The 18,274-nt window shown below is 53.7% G+C and overlaps 1 protein-coding gene across 1 annotated transcript in view; it reads left to right on the plus strand.

Moving 5' to 3' along the window:
- The window catches only part of Ap3d1 (adaptor related protein complex 3 subunit delta 1), a 35,555-nt gene that overhangs the window by 9,950 nt on the left and 7,331 nt on the right, over positions 1 to 18,274 (plus strand). Inside the window, 18 exon segments of the mRNA NM_001100719.1 lie at positions 1,360 to 1,440; positions 2,254 to 2,334; positions 4,275 to 4,382; positions 5,084 to 5,213; positions 8,389 to 8,528; positions 8,613 to 8,686; positions 9,239 to 9,288; positions 9,920 to 9,969; positions 10,416 to 10,464; positions 11,920 to 12,065; positions 12,350 to 12,729; positions 13,739 to 13,970; positions 15,035 to 15,180; positions 15,657 to 15,798; positions 16,273 to 16,344; positions 17,253 to 17,328; positions 17,417 to 17,604; positions 17,904 to 17,977. Of these exon segments, the coding sequence (NP_001094189.1) occupies positions 1,360 to 1,440; positions 2,254 to 2,334; positions 4,275 to 4,382; positions 5,084 to 5,213; positions 8,389 to 8,528; positions 8,613 to 8,686; positions 9,239 to 9,288; positions 9,920 to 9,969; positions 10,416 to 10,464; positions 11,920 to 12,065; positions 12,350 to 12,729; positions 13,739 to 13,970; positions 15,035 to 15,180; positions 15,657 to 15,798; positions 16,273 to 16,344; positions 17,253 to 17,328; positions 17,417 to 17,604; positions 17,904 to 17,977 (2,219 nt within the window).

The raw sequence follows: 18,274 nt of genomic DNA on the forward strand, positions 1-18,274 counted from the left end.
TGTCCTTTTCGGCTGCAGGCGTATGTGACTGTGATTGCCCTCTGCCTCCATTCATTCCTCCTTAGATTGGGAGGTGACCTACCTTGCTGGGTTCTCAGTGCTGGAGTATGCCACAAGGGTGGCACGGGATCCTAACCTCTCTTTCACAGGAAAACCTGCCCCCTTATCTTTGGGACAGGGTTTTTCTGTGTGGTCCTGGCTGTCCTGAAAATCACTCTGTAGACAGACTGGCCTTAAACTCAGAGAGTCACCTGCCTCTGCCTCCCGAGGGCTGTGACTAGTAGACATGAGTCACCATGCCAGCTCTTTTAACTTTTTATGTCACACCAGCTCTTTCTTTCTTTGGCATGTATGCAAGTATGCCATGGTGCTTGTATGAAGGATAGCGCTCAAGGCCTGGTTCTTTCCGTTAGTCAAGTGGCAGGACCTGAACTCAGTCCATTAGGCTTGGCAGTAGGTGCCTTTACCTGCTGAGCCCTTTTGCTTTTTAAACAGCGCCTCCATTGAATTCAGAGCCGGGTACCCTTGAGACAAGTGCTCTACCAGGTTTCTATACCTCACCTCTTCATAATTCACACTGTTTTCTTTTTTTCTTCGTGGTTTTTGACCCAGGGTTTTCTCTGTGTAGCTCCAGCTGTCTTGGAACTCACTCTGTAGACTAGGCTGGCCTTAAACTCACAGAGATCCTCCTGCCTCTGCCTCCCAAGTGCTGGGATTAAAGATGTGCATTATTATGCCTGGATATTTATTTAATTTTTTAAAAGGTCTGTTTTACGCATATTGCTATTTTGCCTGAGTGACCTGTAGCGTGTGTGACCTCAGTTGGTTTGAGGACCTCAGTCCTCCTACCTTAGGTCCTTAAGCACTCAGATCATAGACAAGCATAACTGTGTGCCATGATGTTGGACATCATACAGTAGCACCATGCTCTCCCTTGTGAATGTTCGTCTTCTAGTGTTCTGGGAACTTGTTCCCTTAGGTTTAGATAGTCCATATTCTTTTCCTTGCTAATATTTAAAGTGCTAGATAGGAAACCCAGTCTCTCACACTTGCCTAGCAGAACTCTCCTTCTGAACCTCGCCCCCAGCCCCTCACTGAGGGATGCTAGGCCGGGCTTCACCCCTGAGGAGCATGCGCTCGCGCTCCCCCGCCCCCCTTGAAGCACCTCCAGCTTTGTCAGAGCTGTTTGTTGAAAAGAGATTATAAAAGTCCCCAGGGGTTTGTGATGGATGAAGTTTATGTGTTCAGAGTGAATGTATCTTATTCTTCCACATGTGGTGGGAATGCACTGTTGTGGCTGCAACCTTTGCCCCAGTGTCTGCTGAGCACTCATCACCTTCACCATCCTCCCCTTCACAGTTACAGATGCTCGGGTACGACATCAGCTGGGCTGCCTTCAACATCATTGAAGTCATGAGTGCCTCCAAGTTCACATTCAAGGTGAGGACCTAGGGTGCACAGCAGGCAGCTGTGCTATATGTCAGGTCCCCAAGGGAAGAGGGATCCTCCAGCATGGGAGCATCCTTGAGGGAGTGTCCTCTGGCTAGAGGTCTTGCTCTTGAGGTGTGAGACCTGTCCTTGCCTGCCAAGTGTTGCGATTAAAGGCATGTGCTACCCCACATGGCTTAACACTGGTTTGTCTGGGTGACTGTTGTTTTTAGTCTTCCCGTGCTGTGGGCTGGCTTCACACCCTCCCGCAGGTGAGACTGGTCCTGAATTGAACGCCAGTCTTCTACCGCTGCCTCTCGGTTGCTGCAGTAACAGGCTGCACCACTGTGCCAGCAATGGCGGTGTTTGATTGGAGCATTACTGGCTAAGACTGATCAGCATTGCTGTCCCAAGGGCTCTGATAACCTGGTTGTGGGGTTGTTGTCATGACTGGTCATTTCCCAGCCTCTGGTTGACAAAGATGGGCACACTGACCCTTTAGGCGTTTCCCCGTACCTGTCTTACTCCATGTATGTGTGCTGTAACGCTGGCTGAAAGCATCCAGCCCCTAAGCAAGCCGCTCAAGGGAGGGAATGGTACATCAGTGGTCCCAGGGTGCTGCCTCCATGCACATGAGTGTACTGTGGTGAAGCTAGAACTGTCTGCCCTGCTGGGAGGGGTTAGGGGAAGGTGCCTCAAAGCCCTGTGTCCCAGTGCTCAGCAGGAGACCCAGGCGCACTAGTGCTGTCTCCAGGTGTTTGTTGGGTGCTCCTGGTGGGGCTTTAGGGAGCTCTGGTTCTGACACTGTGACTGTTAACTCTGCAGCGTGTCGGCTACCTTGCAGCCTCTCAGTGCTTCCATGAAGGTACTGACGTCATCATGCTGACCACTAACCAGATCCGAAAGGTAGGCACTGCTGTTTTCCTGCCATTTGAGTGAGCCACAGAAGATGAGGGGAGGTCCCCACCTGCCTGTGGTGGCTTTTCACAGCTGTGCCACACTCATGTTCCCTATGTCTCAGTAGAGCAAAGCATGGGCCTTCACACTCTTGAGGGCTTCAGGCTGCAGAACATGCCCCTCCTCCCTTCCCTGTCCACACTGGGTTCCTGCCCAGCTGCTGGCTCCCAGGCCTCTAGATGGTCAGTGAGGGAGTGTGAGGGAGGGAGTGTGTGTGTGTGAGTGTGTGAGTGTGAGGGAGTTGAATGTGAAGGAGTTGTGAAGGAAGGAGGGAGTGTGAGTGTAAGGGAGTTGTGAGGGAGGGAGGAAGTAAGTGTGTGAGGGAGGGAGTGTGTGAGTGTGAGGGAGTGAATGGTTGAGTCCTCCTTGACACCATCCTGCTTCTGGCTACTTTGTGCTGAAGACCGCAGGGTGTTGGTTGCCCTTTTCTGTTTCAGCCCCTTATAATTCCTGCCATAGAGTGCACCCCTGTGTTCTCAAATGCTGGAGCAAGGACAGGACTCCCTCAGTGTGAGCTGGTGGGTGTGTTGTAGGCAGCTGTCAGGTGGACGAGGGATGAATATGGAGCCACAGTAGCATAGTTCCAATCATGGTGCTGATGAGGACAGAGCCTGGCTGAAGGCAAGGGTGAGCTGGGAGGTGCAGGGCTGAGTGGTGCCGTGCTGCAAGCCATATGGGCAGTGTGTCTGGGTTATAATGGTCAGGCAGGAGGCCTGGGTGAGCCATTTGCTACTTGGAGGAACAGATACCTGAGCTGGCCAGGCCTTTGAGGAGAGCAGGGTCTGAGTGATTAGTGCCCTCTAAGGGAGCTCCTGGGTGCTCCTGAGTGCATGAGCCTTGTGAGAAGAAGCTGGACCTGAGTGGCCAGGCTCTGAGAGGACTGGGTATATGGGCTCTAGGAGGAAGGGGAATGGGCTGCCAAGGTGAGCAGGTTGGATCAAGGCTGAGAGTCTAGAACAGCATCTCACTGTCTGCCTGCCTGCAGTGTGTGAGGCTGTGGGTCAGGCCTTCTTGTCTAAGACACAGGGGCTCAGCTCCATAAGAGAAGGTGTCCTACCACCGAGGTCAGCAGTAACTTGCTGGTGTCCTGGTTGGGACCTGGTGTATGTGCAGCTGAGACCTGTGTCCACACAGCAGGGCGCATGTCCGGGCCTTTGCAGCCACTGTGTAGTCTAGAACAGTCTGGGACTTGGGCATGGGGTTCTCAAGGCCAAGCTCCAGGCCATCTTGTCATCTCTGTGTTCCCGATGAGCTTTCCTACTGGGGGTTTGGGGGAGGTGCTTTCACTGATTCCACTACTTTCCTTTCTGTCCCTTGGGAGGTGACACTGAGGGTAAAGTGCTGATCATAGCTTCCGATGCTGTTTGAGCCCGGGGAAAGGCCCTAAAGTTCACAACGTTCTGTTACTAATCATGAGGCCGGCACTCTGAGCATGCCCCATGTACAACATAACTGAGGTGCATCTTCTAGCAACAGGCACACTGCCTTAGAGTGGGGAGTCAGGGCACTGGGAAGAAGTTGCCTCAGGCCATATGCATTAGAAGGATGGACTTAGTAATGGCCCAGAGCATCTCAGATCAGAACAGCCAGAGGACTGTTCCTGGTATCGTGGGGGAGTTGCTGACTACAGAAGGTTCCTATAGCATTGCCAGGAACTAGGAAGTTCTTGTCCAGGAGTTATGACTTGCAAAGTAGCCTCTGTCCCCAAGGAGCCCAGAGACCTGGTGGCTTCCACACAGAGTTTTCTATGTTCTTTGCCTCTGTCCTGTGTTCAAGTTTCTGAAGACAGTAGAGGAGCTGTGAGAAGCTCCCTTGTGCTGGGCTACCGATATACAGATAGTTCCAAGTTCCAAGAGATTGCCACTGACCCTCCTGTTGTCCCTTTGTAGGACCTGAGCAGCCCTAGCCAGTACGACACTGGAGTGGCACTGACTGGTCTGTCCTGTTTTGTCACCCCAGATCTTGCCAGAGACCTGGCAAATGACATCATGACCCTGGTGAGTTTATGTGTGTCTATACCACTGTTTACCTTCATCCAGTGATGCCCAGAGCCCAGTATTGAGCCCTTGCTCTGAGGAGACAGAAAGGGCCTCAGAGTGGCTGCTCTGCAGCTCTGGCAGATGGGACAGCAGAAGTTAGCCTTGCTTTCTCCTGGGTCTTCTCTGGATCCTACCTGGTGGTCTAAAAGTTCAGTACCACAAGGGGGCAGAGCCCACTTTCACCGTCCAGATCTAGCAGATACCTGTTGTTAAAAGAGTTCCACTGGGACCCCTCCATGCCCATCCACCCCTTTATGGTGGCTGTAGCTGGTGTGACAGATTGCCTGGTCACAGTAGACATAGCTTGTGATGCTTCCCAGATAGTTGCCAGCCCTGTAGACTAGAAAACATGGAGGGTCTGCATGGAGCGCCCCCTGTAGCCTGATGAGCTAAAATAACCCCACCCCACCACCACTACCAAGGCCAGTACAGAGAGTGTCCTGGAGGAGGCTTGAGTGAGGGCAGCCTGAGAACAGGGCCACACCTTATAACCAGATCACCTTTCATGGTGACTGCATCCTCCTGCAGGCCTAGCGCCTCTTAAGGCATGCAGATACAAAGGGCAGGGGCAGGGCCTGCTCTGGGTGAGTTGGAGTAAGATGTGGAAGAGTTAGGGGTGCTGGTCAGGTGAGTCACCAGCCACTCTTCTGTCCCCACAGATGTCTCACACGAAGCCATACATCAGGAAGAAGGCAGTGCTGATCATGTACAAAGTGTTCCTCAAGTACCCTGAGTCACTGCGTCCTGCCTTTCCCCGGCTTAAGGAGAAGCTGGAGGACCCAGACCCAGGTTGGTGACAGGAAGCTCTGCCCAGCCAGCTCCTGAGGGGGTTGGGAGGATGGGGGATGGTGGGAAGGTGGCCATGGGTCCCTGCTGCAAATCTCCTTTGATCGGTGCTGGTGATGGCCTCACAGCCACAAACCATAGTACACCGTAGTACGCCGACTTAGTTGAGGCTCCCCGTGGCCCACAGACTCCTTGCCTGATAGGTCCAGCGCAGCCGGACTACTGAAGGCAGTGGGCCCTAGGGCCCCTGGAGCAGTGCAGCTGTGGCAAAGTGAGCAGCAGTCTTGCCATCTTCCACCTCTGCAGACTTGACTGGGCAGGATAGGGCACTGTAGACCTTAATCTATCCAGCCCAGAAGCCTTGAGGGACTGCAGGGGAGCATATGAATGGGGGGGGGCTGCAGGGGAGCATATGTCAGTTTGATTAAAGCCGTTAGATTTGAGCACATAAGCACCTCCTGTGATACACACAGGTAGATTGATGACTATGTCCCTCCTCATGGGCCTGTGCTGCTCTGTGCTCTGGAAGCAACATCCTGAGATGGGCTGTAGCACATCTGTATCCCACTCTCTTGGGCTGTGTGTGAGGCAGAGAAGTGGGAGGAGATGAGTAAGGGGCCAGAAACACCCAGGCCTCCAGAGAGGAGCACACGTTCCAGTGGAACAAGTCCTGTGGCCTGGGACCACATGTCACAGCGGCCACACAGCCCAGCAGCATAGGCCCTTGGAGGCAGAGCATGCAATCAGATGCGTGAGATCAAGGTACAAGGGACCCACCTTGAATTTTATTAAAGGGGCACATGAGTGTGCAGGTCCTGGGTGTGTTCAGAGTAAGAGACTCATCCTCAAAACCTCACGTTTCCCAACCTGCCAGGTTCCTCCTGGCCTCTTGAGGAAGACATGAGGTCCAGAGCAGCATATGGCTTAGGGGAAGCACTGCTCCTCAGTGGGTCAGAGGTTTAGTTAAATGTTTCCAGCCCAGAAGGTGACAGGGCTCCAGTGGTCCTGGTGACTCCCTCTACCTCAGGTGTTTGGAACAATCTTGCAGAAGAACTGTTAGGAGGATGTCCCGGGCTGTAGACTGAGACCTTGTCACAGGTAAAAAGTGGGAAAGTAGTGGCTACACTCAGGTGAAAAAAACGTCCACCTGGCATGTACAGAAGCCTGGATCCGTCCACAGCACCATATAGAGCGGGCATGGCAGCACTTGCCTGGCAGTGGAGCAGGAAGTCAGGCATTCAAGGCCAGCCTGGCTCCATGTGACCCTGCCTCAGAAAAAGTAAGCAGTGACTGAGGCTGGGCGTGGCAGCGCCCTTTTATTGTGGAGGTGGGGCTCTTCACCGCCCTGTATAGTTGCTGTGCTGGCCAGGAGTGCTCCTCCCATCTTTGGGAAGCAGATCTTGCTGGGGCTTCACTAGATAGGACAGATTTGACAACTGGTAAGCATTGGCCACTTGGTCTTCCCCGTGTCCAGCTCCTTCCTCTATACCTTGGGCGGTCTTTTTGGTGTCAACCTGAGCCGAAGGCATAGAGAACAGTGCTGTCACCTTGGAAGCCTCCTTGCAATGGAGGCTAAGGCATTCCAGCATGGTTGGTATCAGTTTGTGCTTCTGTGAGCAAATGAGTGCTTCGGTAGGGTGGTGGTTAGCCCGGGGCTGTGTTACCCTTTCTGGGAGAGAACAGGTGTGATCCATGTCCAGTCTGTCCTTCCCACACAGGGTAGCAGTGACAGAACAAAGAAGCAATCCCAGTCAGTAGTGACCATGCACAGAAATACTGCAAGAATGGTTTTGTTTTATCCCAGGCATGGGATGTGGGGCTGCTTCAGATTGTCCGCAGCAGCTGACTATAATTTGCCTCGTGCTCTAGCAGAGGCGTGGTTTTGCCAGCTGCAAACAGTTTCTGAGATTGCGTGACCTTTGGAATTCTGGGGACTTTTCAGAGGCTGTATAAATGCTAGGGTCTTAGGGTTGTACTGCTGTGAACAGACACCATGACCAAGGCAACTCTTATAAAGACAACATTTGATTGGGGCTGACTATAGGTTCAGAGGTTCAGTGCAGGTCATCAAGGCCGGAGCACGGCAGCCTCCAGGCAGGTGTGCCGCAGTTCTCCGTCTCCTGCTGAGAGTTCTACATCTGAAGGCTGATGGCTTCCAGGCAGCCAAGATGAGAGTCTTAAAGCCCACACCCACAGTGACACACCTACTCCAACAGGGCCACATCTTAGGCCCCAAGAGGAGGGGTGGGTTGTTGGTTGGTTATTACTGGTCTCCTTTTGTTATAAAGAAGAAAAAAATTAGATATCCTGATGGCGATTATCAAACTTGTTCCAAGGAGCGCCATGTCCCTAGTCAGGAGGAAGTAGACTAACGATGACTATGTTTCCCTTTCCCTCTCAGTTTGTCTCTCCTATCTAGTGTTAGGGGTGGAAAGAGGGTGGAGAAAGGGAGAAGGAGGAGCAGCCCACAGAGCAGCAAATGCCGCCCACACTCAGGTCTGCCTTAAGAGGCTGAGAGGTCATTGGAGCTGCTCACACGAGCATGGGCAACCTAAGGATGCCTACGCCAGAAAGAAGTCTCCTCCCACATCAGCACCCAATCTCAGGAAACCATTGCCTTGGTCATGGTGACCATCATCAGAGAGCTACAGCTGGTCAGAGCACAGGTTTAGTTCTTAGCACCCGCGTGGTGGCTCGAAGCCATTCACAACTCCAGTTCCAGGGGGGCTGACGCCCTTTTCTGGCCTCCAGGCTCTGCACGCATGTGGTACACAGGTGCAAATGCCAGGAAATGCTCGCAAAAATAAACCTTATTTAAAGTGGCAGGATATAAAAAAAGCAGGAGCGGTGTTTCCTCAGCTCCCCTCTGTTCAGAGCAGGCCAGGAACTGTCTACTGTGCCACATGCCTGGGGTTCTAGCCTGCCATGTGAGTGGTGACAATCTTCTGTGTGTCCTTACACTTCCACAGCCCTACACTGCATGCTCTCGTCCAGGGTATAGGCCCTGTAGATAGGGCAGGAAGCTCCTTTGCTGGGAGAGGGATGTCCTGCTCTGTGGGTGTCATTGTTACTGATGGGGACAGTCCCTGTAAACGGGGATGCCCCTGTTGGTGGAGATAGCACCTTGGTAGTAGAGTGTCCCGCTCTTTGTTGATGTGGACCCTCTCTTGGTCCTCAGGGGTGCAGTCTGCAGCTGTCAATGTCATCTGTGAGCTAGCGCGCCGAAACCCTAAAAACTACCTGTCTCTGGCTCCACTGTTTTTCAAGCTCATGACATCCTCTACCAACAACTGGGTCCTCATCAAGATCATCAAACTGGTAAGTGCTGAAGGATGGGGTGTGTGCTGGGCTGGGCGCATGGTCTATGGGCATCCTGCTGACCTGAGTACCCCGTCCCTGCAGTTCGGTGCCCTGACTCCCCTGGAGCCCAGGCTGGGCAAGAAGCTGATCGAGCCTCTCACCAACCTCATTCACAGGTAGCTACTCCTTGGCTGTCTCCCCTGGGCAGGGGCATTGGCGGCACTCTGACACCCCTGTCCACCATGCCCTCCTGTCTCACTGACTAAGGCTACCCTATTTAGTCTGTTTCATTTTTTTGAGGCACATTTGGCTTTGTAGCACAGGCTTGCCTGGAATTCATCAAAAAGCCCTGGGAGCTGGGATTTTACGTGTGCACCACTACACTCAGTTGAGTCAGCTTTGAGCTGTACTCACACCGAGCCCTGCATTCATGGAGTCCTCTATATCCTGGGGCCTCAGAGCTGTGCCATGTCCATCTGAACTGATCCTCTGGAAGAGGGGAGGCACAGGAGGAGCTGTGGGCCATCCTGGCACACACAGGGACAGGGTTGGGGATGGGAGAGGTCAGTGTTGGGCTGCACTCCCTGCCTGAGAGGAGCCACAGTAATGATTATGGTGTCGCTGGGCTTTAGAAGGGTGTCAGTGGTACCGTTCCTATGGAGCCCCACAGTGTGGCCTTGTCTATATGTCACACTTGGACTGGGTCCTCATTTCTTCCTTTCTCTCAGCACCTCTGCCATGTCCCTGCTGTACGAGTGTGTGAACACCGTGATTGCTGGTGAGTGCACTGGCTGCCCTGCTGGGAGGGCGCCTGCCTTGACACTCCTCTTTGGCTGCTGTCAGCCACAGGAAGAGCAGGTGGGGCTTCTGGACCCCTTCCTGGGAGTGAGCTCATTCCGTATCCCAGCTATAGCCTATGGCATGTGGTCTCCAGCTTACTCTGCCCAGCATAGGTCTTTACCCCAGATCCCAGAGAGGAGTAGGAGCTGTGTAATCCTGTCTTGGTTTAAGAACCACTCCTCTGGGGGTTGGGGATTTAGCTTAGTGGTAGAGCGCTTGCCTAGGAAGCGCAAGGCCCTGGGTTCGGTCCCCAGCTCCGGGGAAAAAAAAAAAAAAAAAAAAGAACCACTCCTCTGGGGTTGGGGATTTAGCTCCCTGGGTTCGGTCCCTAACTCCAAAAAAAAAGGAAAAAGGAAAAAAAAAAAAAAAAAAAGAACCATTCCTCTAAGGAGGCTGGGAGATCCAGGCCAGATCTCCTGACTCCCAAGGTCCAACCTGTCCATCTACCTTCTGAACACGCAGTCTCAAGCCTCCTGGGAACCAGGCAGCCAGGTCCCTGTTGGTGGGATGGGTCAGTAGGGTGTCAGGGTCAAACCCAGGGCACTAACCTCGACCTCCATGTGTCCCAGTGCTCATCTCACTGTCTTCCGGGATGCCCAACCACAGCGCCAGCATCCAGGTTTGTCTCTGGGGCCTCGGCAGATCAGCACAACAGCAGCTCATGTGGTGACCAGGCCTGGCCTCCTCAGCCAAGCTGGAAATAATTGCAATCCTCACCTCCAAGTCTATTTTTCTGGAATAGCTCAAGTGTGAAGGGAGTCTTCTAGCCCCAGCTCTCCCACGGGCACCTCCTTTCTCCACTGTGCTCCACCTGCCCTGTGGGGACCGTGGCAGCATGCCTGGGCAGCTGCTGTGAACACTCCATGCCCCAGCCCTTGTTCCCATGCTCCCACTTGTCCTCAGTAGCGCCTGTGATCCACTTAGTTACGCTGAGCAGGGTCGCCAGAGCGAAGGCTGCAGTCATCTGCCCTTCCTGTTCCCAGATGCATGCCCTTGGTCAGGGCTGGTGGTGGGCTGCCGGGCATGGTGGTGGAGTGCAGACCTGTGTGGCTTTCTTCCTTTCAGCTATGCGTTCAGAAGTTGAGGATACTGATAGAGGACTCCGACCAGAACTGTAAGTCACTACCACCTTCCCTGACTATCACTCCTGAATGCCATGCCTAGGATACAGAAATGTCACACCTAGGGGACCAAATGCTCCTGGGCTCTCTGCCTTCTGCTGTGCTCATACCACCCTTCTAGCTGGGATGCTTTGCGGGTGGAGTAGTAGCACTCACCACGAGGAGGGGGCACTTGGTGACTTCAAGTCCACAGTCCCTCTTCAGTCTGGGTAGCCTCACCCTGAGCCCCAGTGGGAAGCATTAAGCAACCTACTGCTGCCTTCCTTACATCCCTACACTGCTCTCTACTTAAACCTGCTCCAAAATGGGGGCTGTGCCAATGTCATCTGCTGCTTACCAGACCAAGTGGCAGGCTGTTACAGTCTACCATGTTCCAGTCCTTACCTTAGAGCCAGGCCTGACAGACTTCCTCATAGGGCCCGGGGCTCACATCCCCACTCCACACCCCAACCTCTCATCTCCATGCTGTTGGAAAGCATCTCTGGGCCACCTGTTGATGAGTGACTATCTCAAAACCTGTCACAAGTGAGGCTTCAGGTGCACAGGCGTCCTCTGTGGTTCCTGCTTCAGCCTCTCCCTTCACTTCTCATGAGGCCTGCACTGGGCCAGCAGCCACTGTCATTTTGGCTGGCAATGACCTTTAGAGCTTGTGGGCAGGGTCCTCAGACATGCCATCTTTGGGGTTCTGTTCTTTTCTGGTTTTGTTTTTTTTTTTTTTTTGTTATATTTTTGTTTGTTTGTTTGTTTTAAATTTTGCTTATTTGATGTCTGTGAGCACACTGTAGCTGTCTTCAGACACACCAGAAGAGGGCATCAGATCCGATTATAGATGGTTGTGAGCCACCATGTGGTTGCTGGGAATTGAACTCAGGACCTCTGGAAGACCAGTTAGTGCTCTTAACCACCGAGCCATCTCTCCAGCCCTTGGGGTTCTTTTCTTTATTTTTTTCTTTTCCTTATTTGGCTCTTCTGGAACTTACTCTGTAGACTAGGCTGGCCTAAACTCAGAGATCCCCCTGCCTCTGCCTCCTGAGTGCTGGGATGAAAGGTGTACAACACTAATCGCAGCAGGGTTCTTTTTATTTTTATATGTGTATTTTTAAATTATTTGTAAGTTTTTGTCAGTCATAGTTATGTAGGTGGGTGTGTGCTTGGGAAGGCCGGTGCCTGTGGAGATGGAGGTTTATAATGTTCCGGAGCTGGATTTACAATCCTGTTCCTCCAGTTTCCAGAAGGCTGTGCCTGTAGACCATGCTGTGAGAGGTTGGGGTACATGGCCTCCACATCGGCTTCCTGGGGTGAGGTGGGGCTCACAAAAATGGCCATTAGCTGCAGGCAGCACTAGCTAGGACCTCAGAGGCTAGAAATGGTGACATACCCCTGGTACAGCCATGGATCATAGTGTTCCACGTGCTGTCCCCAAACTAATGGCCACTTGGTCTTCACAGTAAAGTACCTGGGGCTGCTGGCCATGTCTAAAATCCTGAAGACACATCCCAAGTCTGTGCAATCCCACAAGGACCTGATCCTGCAGTGCCTGGATGACAAAGACGAGTCCATCCGCCTGCGTGCCCTTGACCTGCTCTATGGAATGGTCTGTGTCCCTGTGGCCAGCATGGGGGCCTGTGAAACTTAAGTACTTGGGTCATTCATTCCTGCCCAGGCTGGGATAGCAGCTTGAGCCTGCTACGGTCAGCCGATGGCACCTGTCCAGGCTATAAGGAATGGGACTGGGTACCCAGTACAAGAGTGTCTTGTCACTCTCCCTTAGTTAGATACAATTCTGCTGTTTGGGGAGGAAGCCATCCCTCTTGGGCTCATGAGTTCCATCTTGGCTGTCAGTATTCATGGCTGGTCGTGTCTGCCGTGCTCCCACAGGTGTCCAAAAAGAACCTGATGGAAATTGTGAAGAAGCTTATGACCCACGTGGACAAGGCCGAGGGCACCACCTATCGTGACGAGCTGCTCACCAAGATCATTGACATCTGTAGCCAGTCCAACTACCAGCACATCACCAACTTCGAGTGGTACATAAGCATCCTTGTGGAGCTGACAAGACTGGAGGGCACCCGGCATGGTCACCTCATTGCTGCACAGATGCTGGACGTGGCCATTCGGGTCAAGGCCATTCGAAAATTTGCTGTGTCCCAGATGTCTTCGCTGCTTGATAGTGCCCACCTGGTAGCCAGCAGCACCCAACGCAACGGCATCTGTGAGGTGCTCTATGCTGCTGCCTGGATCTGCGGGGAGTTCTCGGAGTGAGTCGGTGCGGCCCTCGGAGGTGGCCTGGTGGGGGGACGTGTGGGCAGTTTGCCCGATATGATCAGTTCTGGGCAGCTCTGCCCAAGTGATTATCTGTCTTCTTCCATGGAGTAGCTTGGCCAATTTGGGTCACACTGGCTGTGGGAAGTGCCCTCTAGACCATGAAGCAGATCTGTTCTGCTTTGGGTGACTTCCAAGCTGGGCAAGTTGCCACCCTCAGAGCCAGGCCTCAGCATACAGTGCTGAGAGTGAGCCTGTCCCCACTGCTCTCCTAGAGCTCCAGGACTATTAAGGTGGGTAGGCCGGATTCCACCTTGCACACTTGCCCAGAGGACACATGACAGCTGTGACCCACACAGGTGTGCATTTGTTGTCAAGTGGTAAACTCTGCCTGTCACAGAAGTCTCCTGGGGAGCACATCTCTCTGGGAAAAAAAACCACAATTGGCCCAGCACCTCCCTTGCCCCAGAGCTCAGCCCATGGAGGCTGCGTATAAGTTGCTCTTTGAGGACCCAGGGCGAGCTTCCTCTGAACCCCACAGGGCAGCACAACACAAGGATGCCAGGAGAAGTTATTTGGTTTTTGTGGTGCTAGAAATTGAACCCAGGGACTCGTTTATATCAGGCAAATGTTCATTACCAGGAACAAATCAATGGCCGTGTGTCGGCCATATAAGTCACATGGGTTCCCTGCCTTCTGTGTCTACTAGTGGTGGTCACATCTTTGCCATTGTTGCTTAAACAACGCCCCTTTGTAAAATTCATGGTTCTTAGGGTTGGGGATTTAGCTCAGTGGCCCTGGGTTTGGTCCCCAGCTCCAAAAAAAAAAAAAAAAGAAAAAGAAAAAAATTCATGGTTCTTGGTTCCCCGCTTCTGTACAGTGAGAGCAGGTGCCCGAGGTTGTGCTTTAGCTGAGAAGCCCAGCTCTCACGTAGCCTGGCCTGACTGACTTGTGAGATGGGCCTGTGGGCATGCTCGGTACCCTCATGCAGCCCCTGTCCCCCAGGCACCTACAGGGGCCCCAGCAAACCCTGGAGGCCATGCTGCGGCCCAAGGTCACCACACTGCCCGGCCACATCCAGGCTGTGTATGTGCAGAACGTGGTAAAGCTGTACGCGTCCATCCTGCAGCAGAAGGAGCAGGCTGCCGACACTGAGGGGGCACAGGAGGTCACCCAGCTACTAGTGGAGCGGCTGCCACAGTTTGTGCAGAGCGCCGACCTGGAGGTGCAGGAGCGGGTAAGGCTGCCAACTGGGGATTCTACTCACAGCTGAGACTAACCTGGCAGTGGCCGTGGCTCATGCCCTATGGGCACTTCAGGGCTGGCATGTGTCCGGCAGTAGTACAGGGATGCCCACCCATGCTCCAGAGGTCCTCCAGTCAGGTAGCCTCCTAAAGGTTCCACAGCTCCCTGCACAGCACCTTGAACCCCAGTGGTGTTACCAAGGACACTCTGGGGATACCCTGAGCCCCTTTCCAGGTCCTTGTCCCCAACAGAGCCAGTAGATGGGAGAGAGTTTCTCCTTTTTCCAAAGTGAGTTGTTTGAGTCTCTATCCCAGCTCTGCCCCCCTGGGGCTTGGGGCCAGTGAGCAGGGACTGGGTGTGGATAGGCCTGAGAGGCCTGGGTAGGAGGTGGTGAGGGTGGGCAGGACTCTGCTGCTGTTGTAGAAGAGCTCGTTTGGGACCACCTTTGTTTGTTGTAGGGTAGGGCTTGAACAAGGAGCTTGTGTGTGTCAGGTATGTGCTGTGTCACTGAGTCACAATGGGCCGAAGTCTGGGGCTGACACCTAAATATTGGGGCACAGTGGCCAAGGCTGCTTTTGGCACCCCATGGTAATATAAGTTGTCACTGAACCAGGTGCCATGTAGCTTCTGCTAGGTCTCTGGGGACTGTCCTTTGGAGAGGTTAGGTCTGGGTGGTGACTCATCTGTGGTTGAGCTGTCCCAAGCTGAGCCCTGTGGGAAGTATAAACCCATACTGAGCCCACCTTGACGTTTGTTGGGATTGATTGTGCAGCATGGTAGCAAGGGCTGCCTAGTGCAGCTGTCTTTGCAGAACTAGAGCTAGCACAGGACTGAGTGGCCATAGGTGGCTCCACAGGAGGTGACATTACATGTCTTCTCCATCTAAGCTGAGCGTCCTACTGTTCTGACCCTGATAAGGCTTGTCTTTGCTTGTCGGGAGACGGTCACAGACCTAACTAGGTCTGTAGCTGTTCTACATGGGTAGAGGCCAGGGACTAGCACTCCATGCTCAGACGCCTTGCTGCAGGCACCCACTGTTGGCCGCTGCTCTCCTAGGCGTCTTGCATCCTGCAGCTGGTCAAGCATGTACAGAAGCTGCAAGCAAAAGGCGTGCCGGTGGCCGAGGAAGTGAGCGCCTTGTTTGCTGGGGAACTGAACCCTGTGGCCCCCAAGGCCCAGAAGAAGGTCCCAGTTCCTGAAGGGTGAGGATTGGGGATGTGGAAGAGAGGTGGCTGGGGCCACTGTTGGTGCTTGACCTAGGAACTTAGAAAGGGGACTTCACGCCCCATGACCTGCCACCAGCCAGGGGGACAAGAAAGGGCCCTGGAACTAGACAGCTTGAGCCTGCCATTGCTCACTCACATAAAGCCACTCCATCCTGGAACTGCGGCACCCCTGTTCCCTGGTCCTCCAGGTCCCCTTGCCTGCCATTATTCTGCCAGACTCCACAGTTCTTGTATGTCTCCTGTTCTGTTGTCTCCTCCCAGGCTTCCTACCTTCCCATCTCTGTGTCTCCTGTCGGGCGGTGGCATCCCTGGTTGCTTGATCCCTGGGGTACTGGTGTGGAAGGAAGTCTCAGATGCATGGTGGCCCTCTGCCAAGGATTGATGTTTGCGGTGGTCATGGTAGGACAACACAGGAGACAAGGACACTATGTGATCCTCCTCTGTACTTCCAGCCTAGACCTGGATGCCTGGATCAATGAGCCACCTTCAGACAGTGAGTCTGAGGATGAGAAACCCAAGGCCATCTTTCATGAAGAGGAGCCAAGGCACACCCGGCGCCGGCAGCCTGAGGAGGATGAGGAGGAGCTGGCCCGGGTGAGCTCGACATTTCAGTAGCACCCAGTACAGGGCAGAAGCCTGAGCTAGAGGCTGTTCCCAAGAGTGGTTGATTGTCAGGCTTAGGGGCACCTAGGGCTCCACTACACTGCCAGACATAGCCTGTGATACCGAGGACAGAGGACCTTTGACTTCTACCTTGTCCTCTTGTCTAGGGTAGCCCCCAAGCCCCCATGAACTCCCCTTTCTGGACGCTCAGCAGGAACACCAGAGTAGGCTTCTGAGCCTGCGGGAGTAGGAATGGGGGCAGAAGCTGAGGCTCACAGTGGGCAGACCCAGGCCGTTCCTGTTACCAGGAGGCAGGAGCCTCATGTGGTCTGCCCATCCTTGAGCTCATCCTTGGAGGTGGTCCTCACACTTCCTGCCAGGACCCCTCCCTGCCCACCTGGGATCTTGGGAACTGGATGGGCATGTCTGTGAGGCACATGCTCATGTGGAGTCCTATCCCCACAGCGGCGAGAGGCCCGGAAGCAGGAGCAAGCCAACAATCCCTTCTACATCAAGAGCTCCCCATCCCCGCAGAAGGCAAGTAGTGTCCTTGAGCCTCCCCTCACCAGACCTTGGGGGGGGCTGGGCCTGTGTAGTCCCAGCTGTAGTTGTGCAGGGCTGTGCTGTGTCCAGGTCTGGATGGAGAGAGCCCTGAGTGGTCTAGATGATGTTCCAGGGCAGTGACCACTGCCTTGAGGAAGGCCCTCTGCCCAGCTGGCTTATTGTACCCACTGGAAGTGCTGGTTCCACGTGGGCAGGTACCTGGCCTGTTAGATCCTCAAGTCCCTAGGAGGCTTCAGCTTTTGTGGGCAGACCCTACAGTGGTATCGGGTAAAGCCCTTGTGCAGCATGGATGAACCTTGGGTCCCATCCACAGCACCACATCAACCAAGCATGGTCATCTCAGCATTGAGGAAGTAGACATAGAACTTCCTTTTTTTTTTTTTTTTAATTGATTTATTCTATATAAGTACACTGTCCCTGTCTTCAGACACACCAGAAGAGGACATCAGATCCCACTACAGATGGTTGTGAGCCACCATGTGGTTGCTGGGATTTGAACTCAGGACCTCTGGAAGAGCAGTCAGTGCTCTTAACCCCTGAGCCATCTCTCCAGCCCCAAGAGATGGAATTTTCTATTACTGTTGCCCTTGGCTACATAGTTGTAAACAAGCCCGAAGTCCCTGTGTCCAAGGAAGAAAGAAGGAAAGGAAAGAGAAGAGACCGTCATGGATTGATTTGAGTCTGACCCTAACTGTACCAAGGTTACAGTTAGCTCCTGCTTCCTCACGCCCTGTGACATCACGTTCCAGGGGTCTGCTCTTGTGTGGAGCCTGCAGCTTATGAGTAGTGCTCCCAGGCTGCATTTGGAGCCTTACTCTTAGTCCCCTCTTCCTGCCTCCTGAGTCCCTGAGGTTCGCTGACACCCTATGCTTCTCCTTCAGCGATACCAAGACGCACCAGGCGTGGAGCACATTCCTGTGGTACAGATCGACCTCTCCGTGCCTCTGAAAGTTCCAGGCAAGTGTCTTCCGGCGCTACACTCATGGTCAGGACATGATGGGGTTCTTGGTGTCCCTGACTTGTGGCCATCCATGCTCCCCCACAGGTATGCCCATGTCAGACCAGTATGTGAAGCTGGAGGAACAGCGGCGACACCGGCAGCGGCTGGAGAAGGACAAGAAAAGGAAGAAGAAGGAGAAGGGCAAGCGTCGCCACAGTTCCCTGCCCACGGAGAGTGATGAGGACATCGCCCCCGCCCAGCGTGTGGACATCATCACTGAGGAGATGCCTGAGGTTAGCCCCTTCCCAGCTCTTTCAGCCTTGGTTACAACAGGCTTGTCTGTGTGTCCCTAAAAGGGCAGGCTCGCTGTGTGCAGACAGCCACACATTGAGCTGTTTTTGCACAAGCTCTCCACGATGGACAGTGTTTCACTCTATGTGTGCCACTGCAGGCTGTGCTCCCAGGCTGCCTGACACATGTGGGTGTGGGCGGGGTTGTCTGGACAATTGTTATTTGCAGCAGACGGGACTGGAGCCTCCAGCAGTGCCTATGGTTGTTGGTTGACTGAACTCTGACCCCTCCATTTCCTTAGAATGCTCTGCCTAGTGATGAGGATGACAAAGACCCCAATGACCCCTACAGGGCACTGGACATTGACCTAGATAAGTAAGTGAGGGGTGAGGAACAGACTGGGGGCTGGGTGGGCTTGTGCCTGGGATGGTGAGGTCCCTGTTCCCCTTAGCCTAAGGTAGAAAGTTCATGGGCTTGGGGACATTCGGGATGGGGGTGTTGTGTGCTATGCTGATGGCTCAGTATTGCACCTACTGCGTGAGTGTGAGGACTTGAGCGTATTTCCCAACACTCACTGAGACCCAGCCTGAGCAGCTGAGGCACTGAATGATCCCTGGGCTCATTGGCTGCCAGCCTGTCTGAATGAGGAAGCTCAGTTCAGTTAGAGACCCT

Source organism: Rattus norvegicus, chromosome 7 (assembly GCF_021556685.1).
Source record: "Rattus norvegicus strain SHRSP/BbbUtx chromosome 7, alternate assembly SHRSP_T2T, whole genome shotgun sequence".
Classification (NCBI taxonomy): domain Eukaryota; kingdom Metazoa; phylum Chordata; class Mammalia; order Rodentia; family Muridae; genus Rattus; species Rattus norvegicus.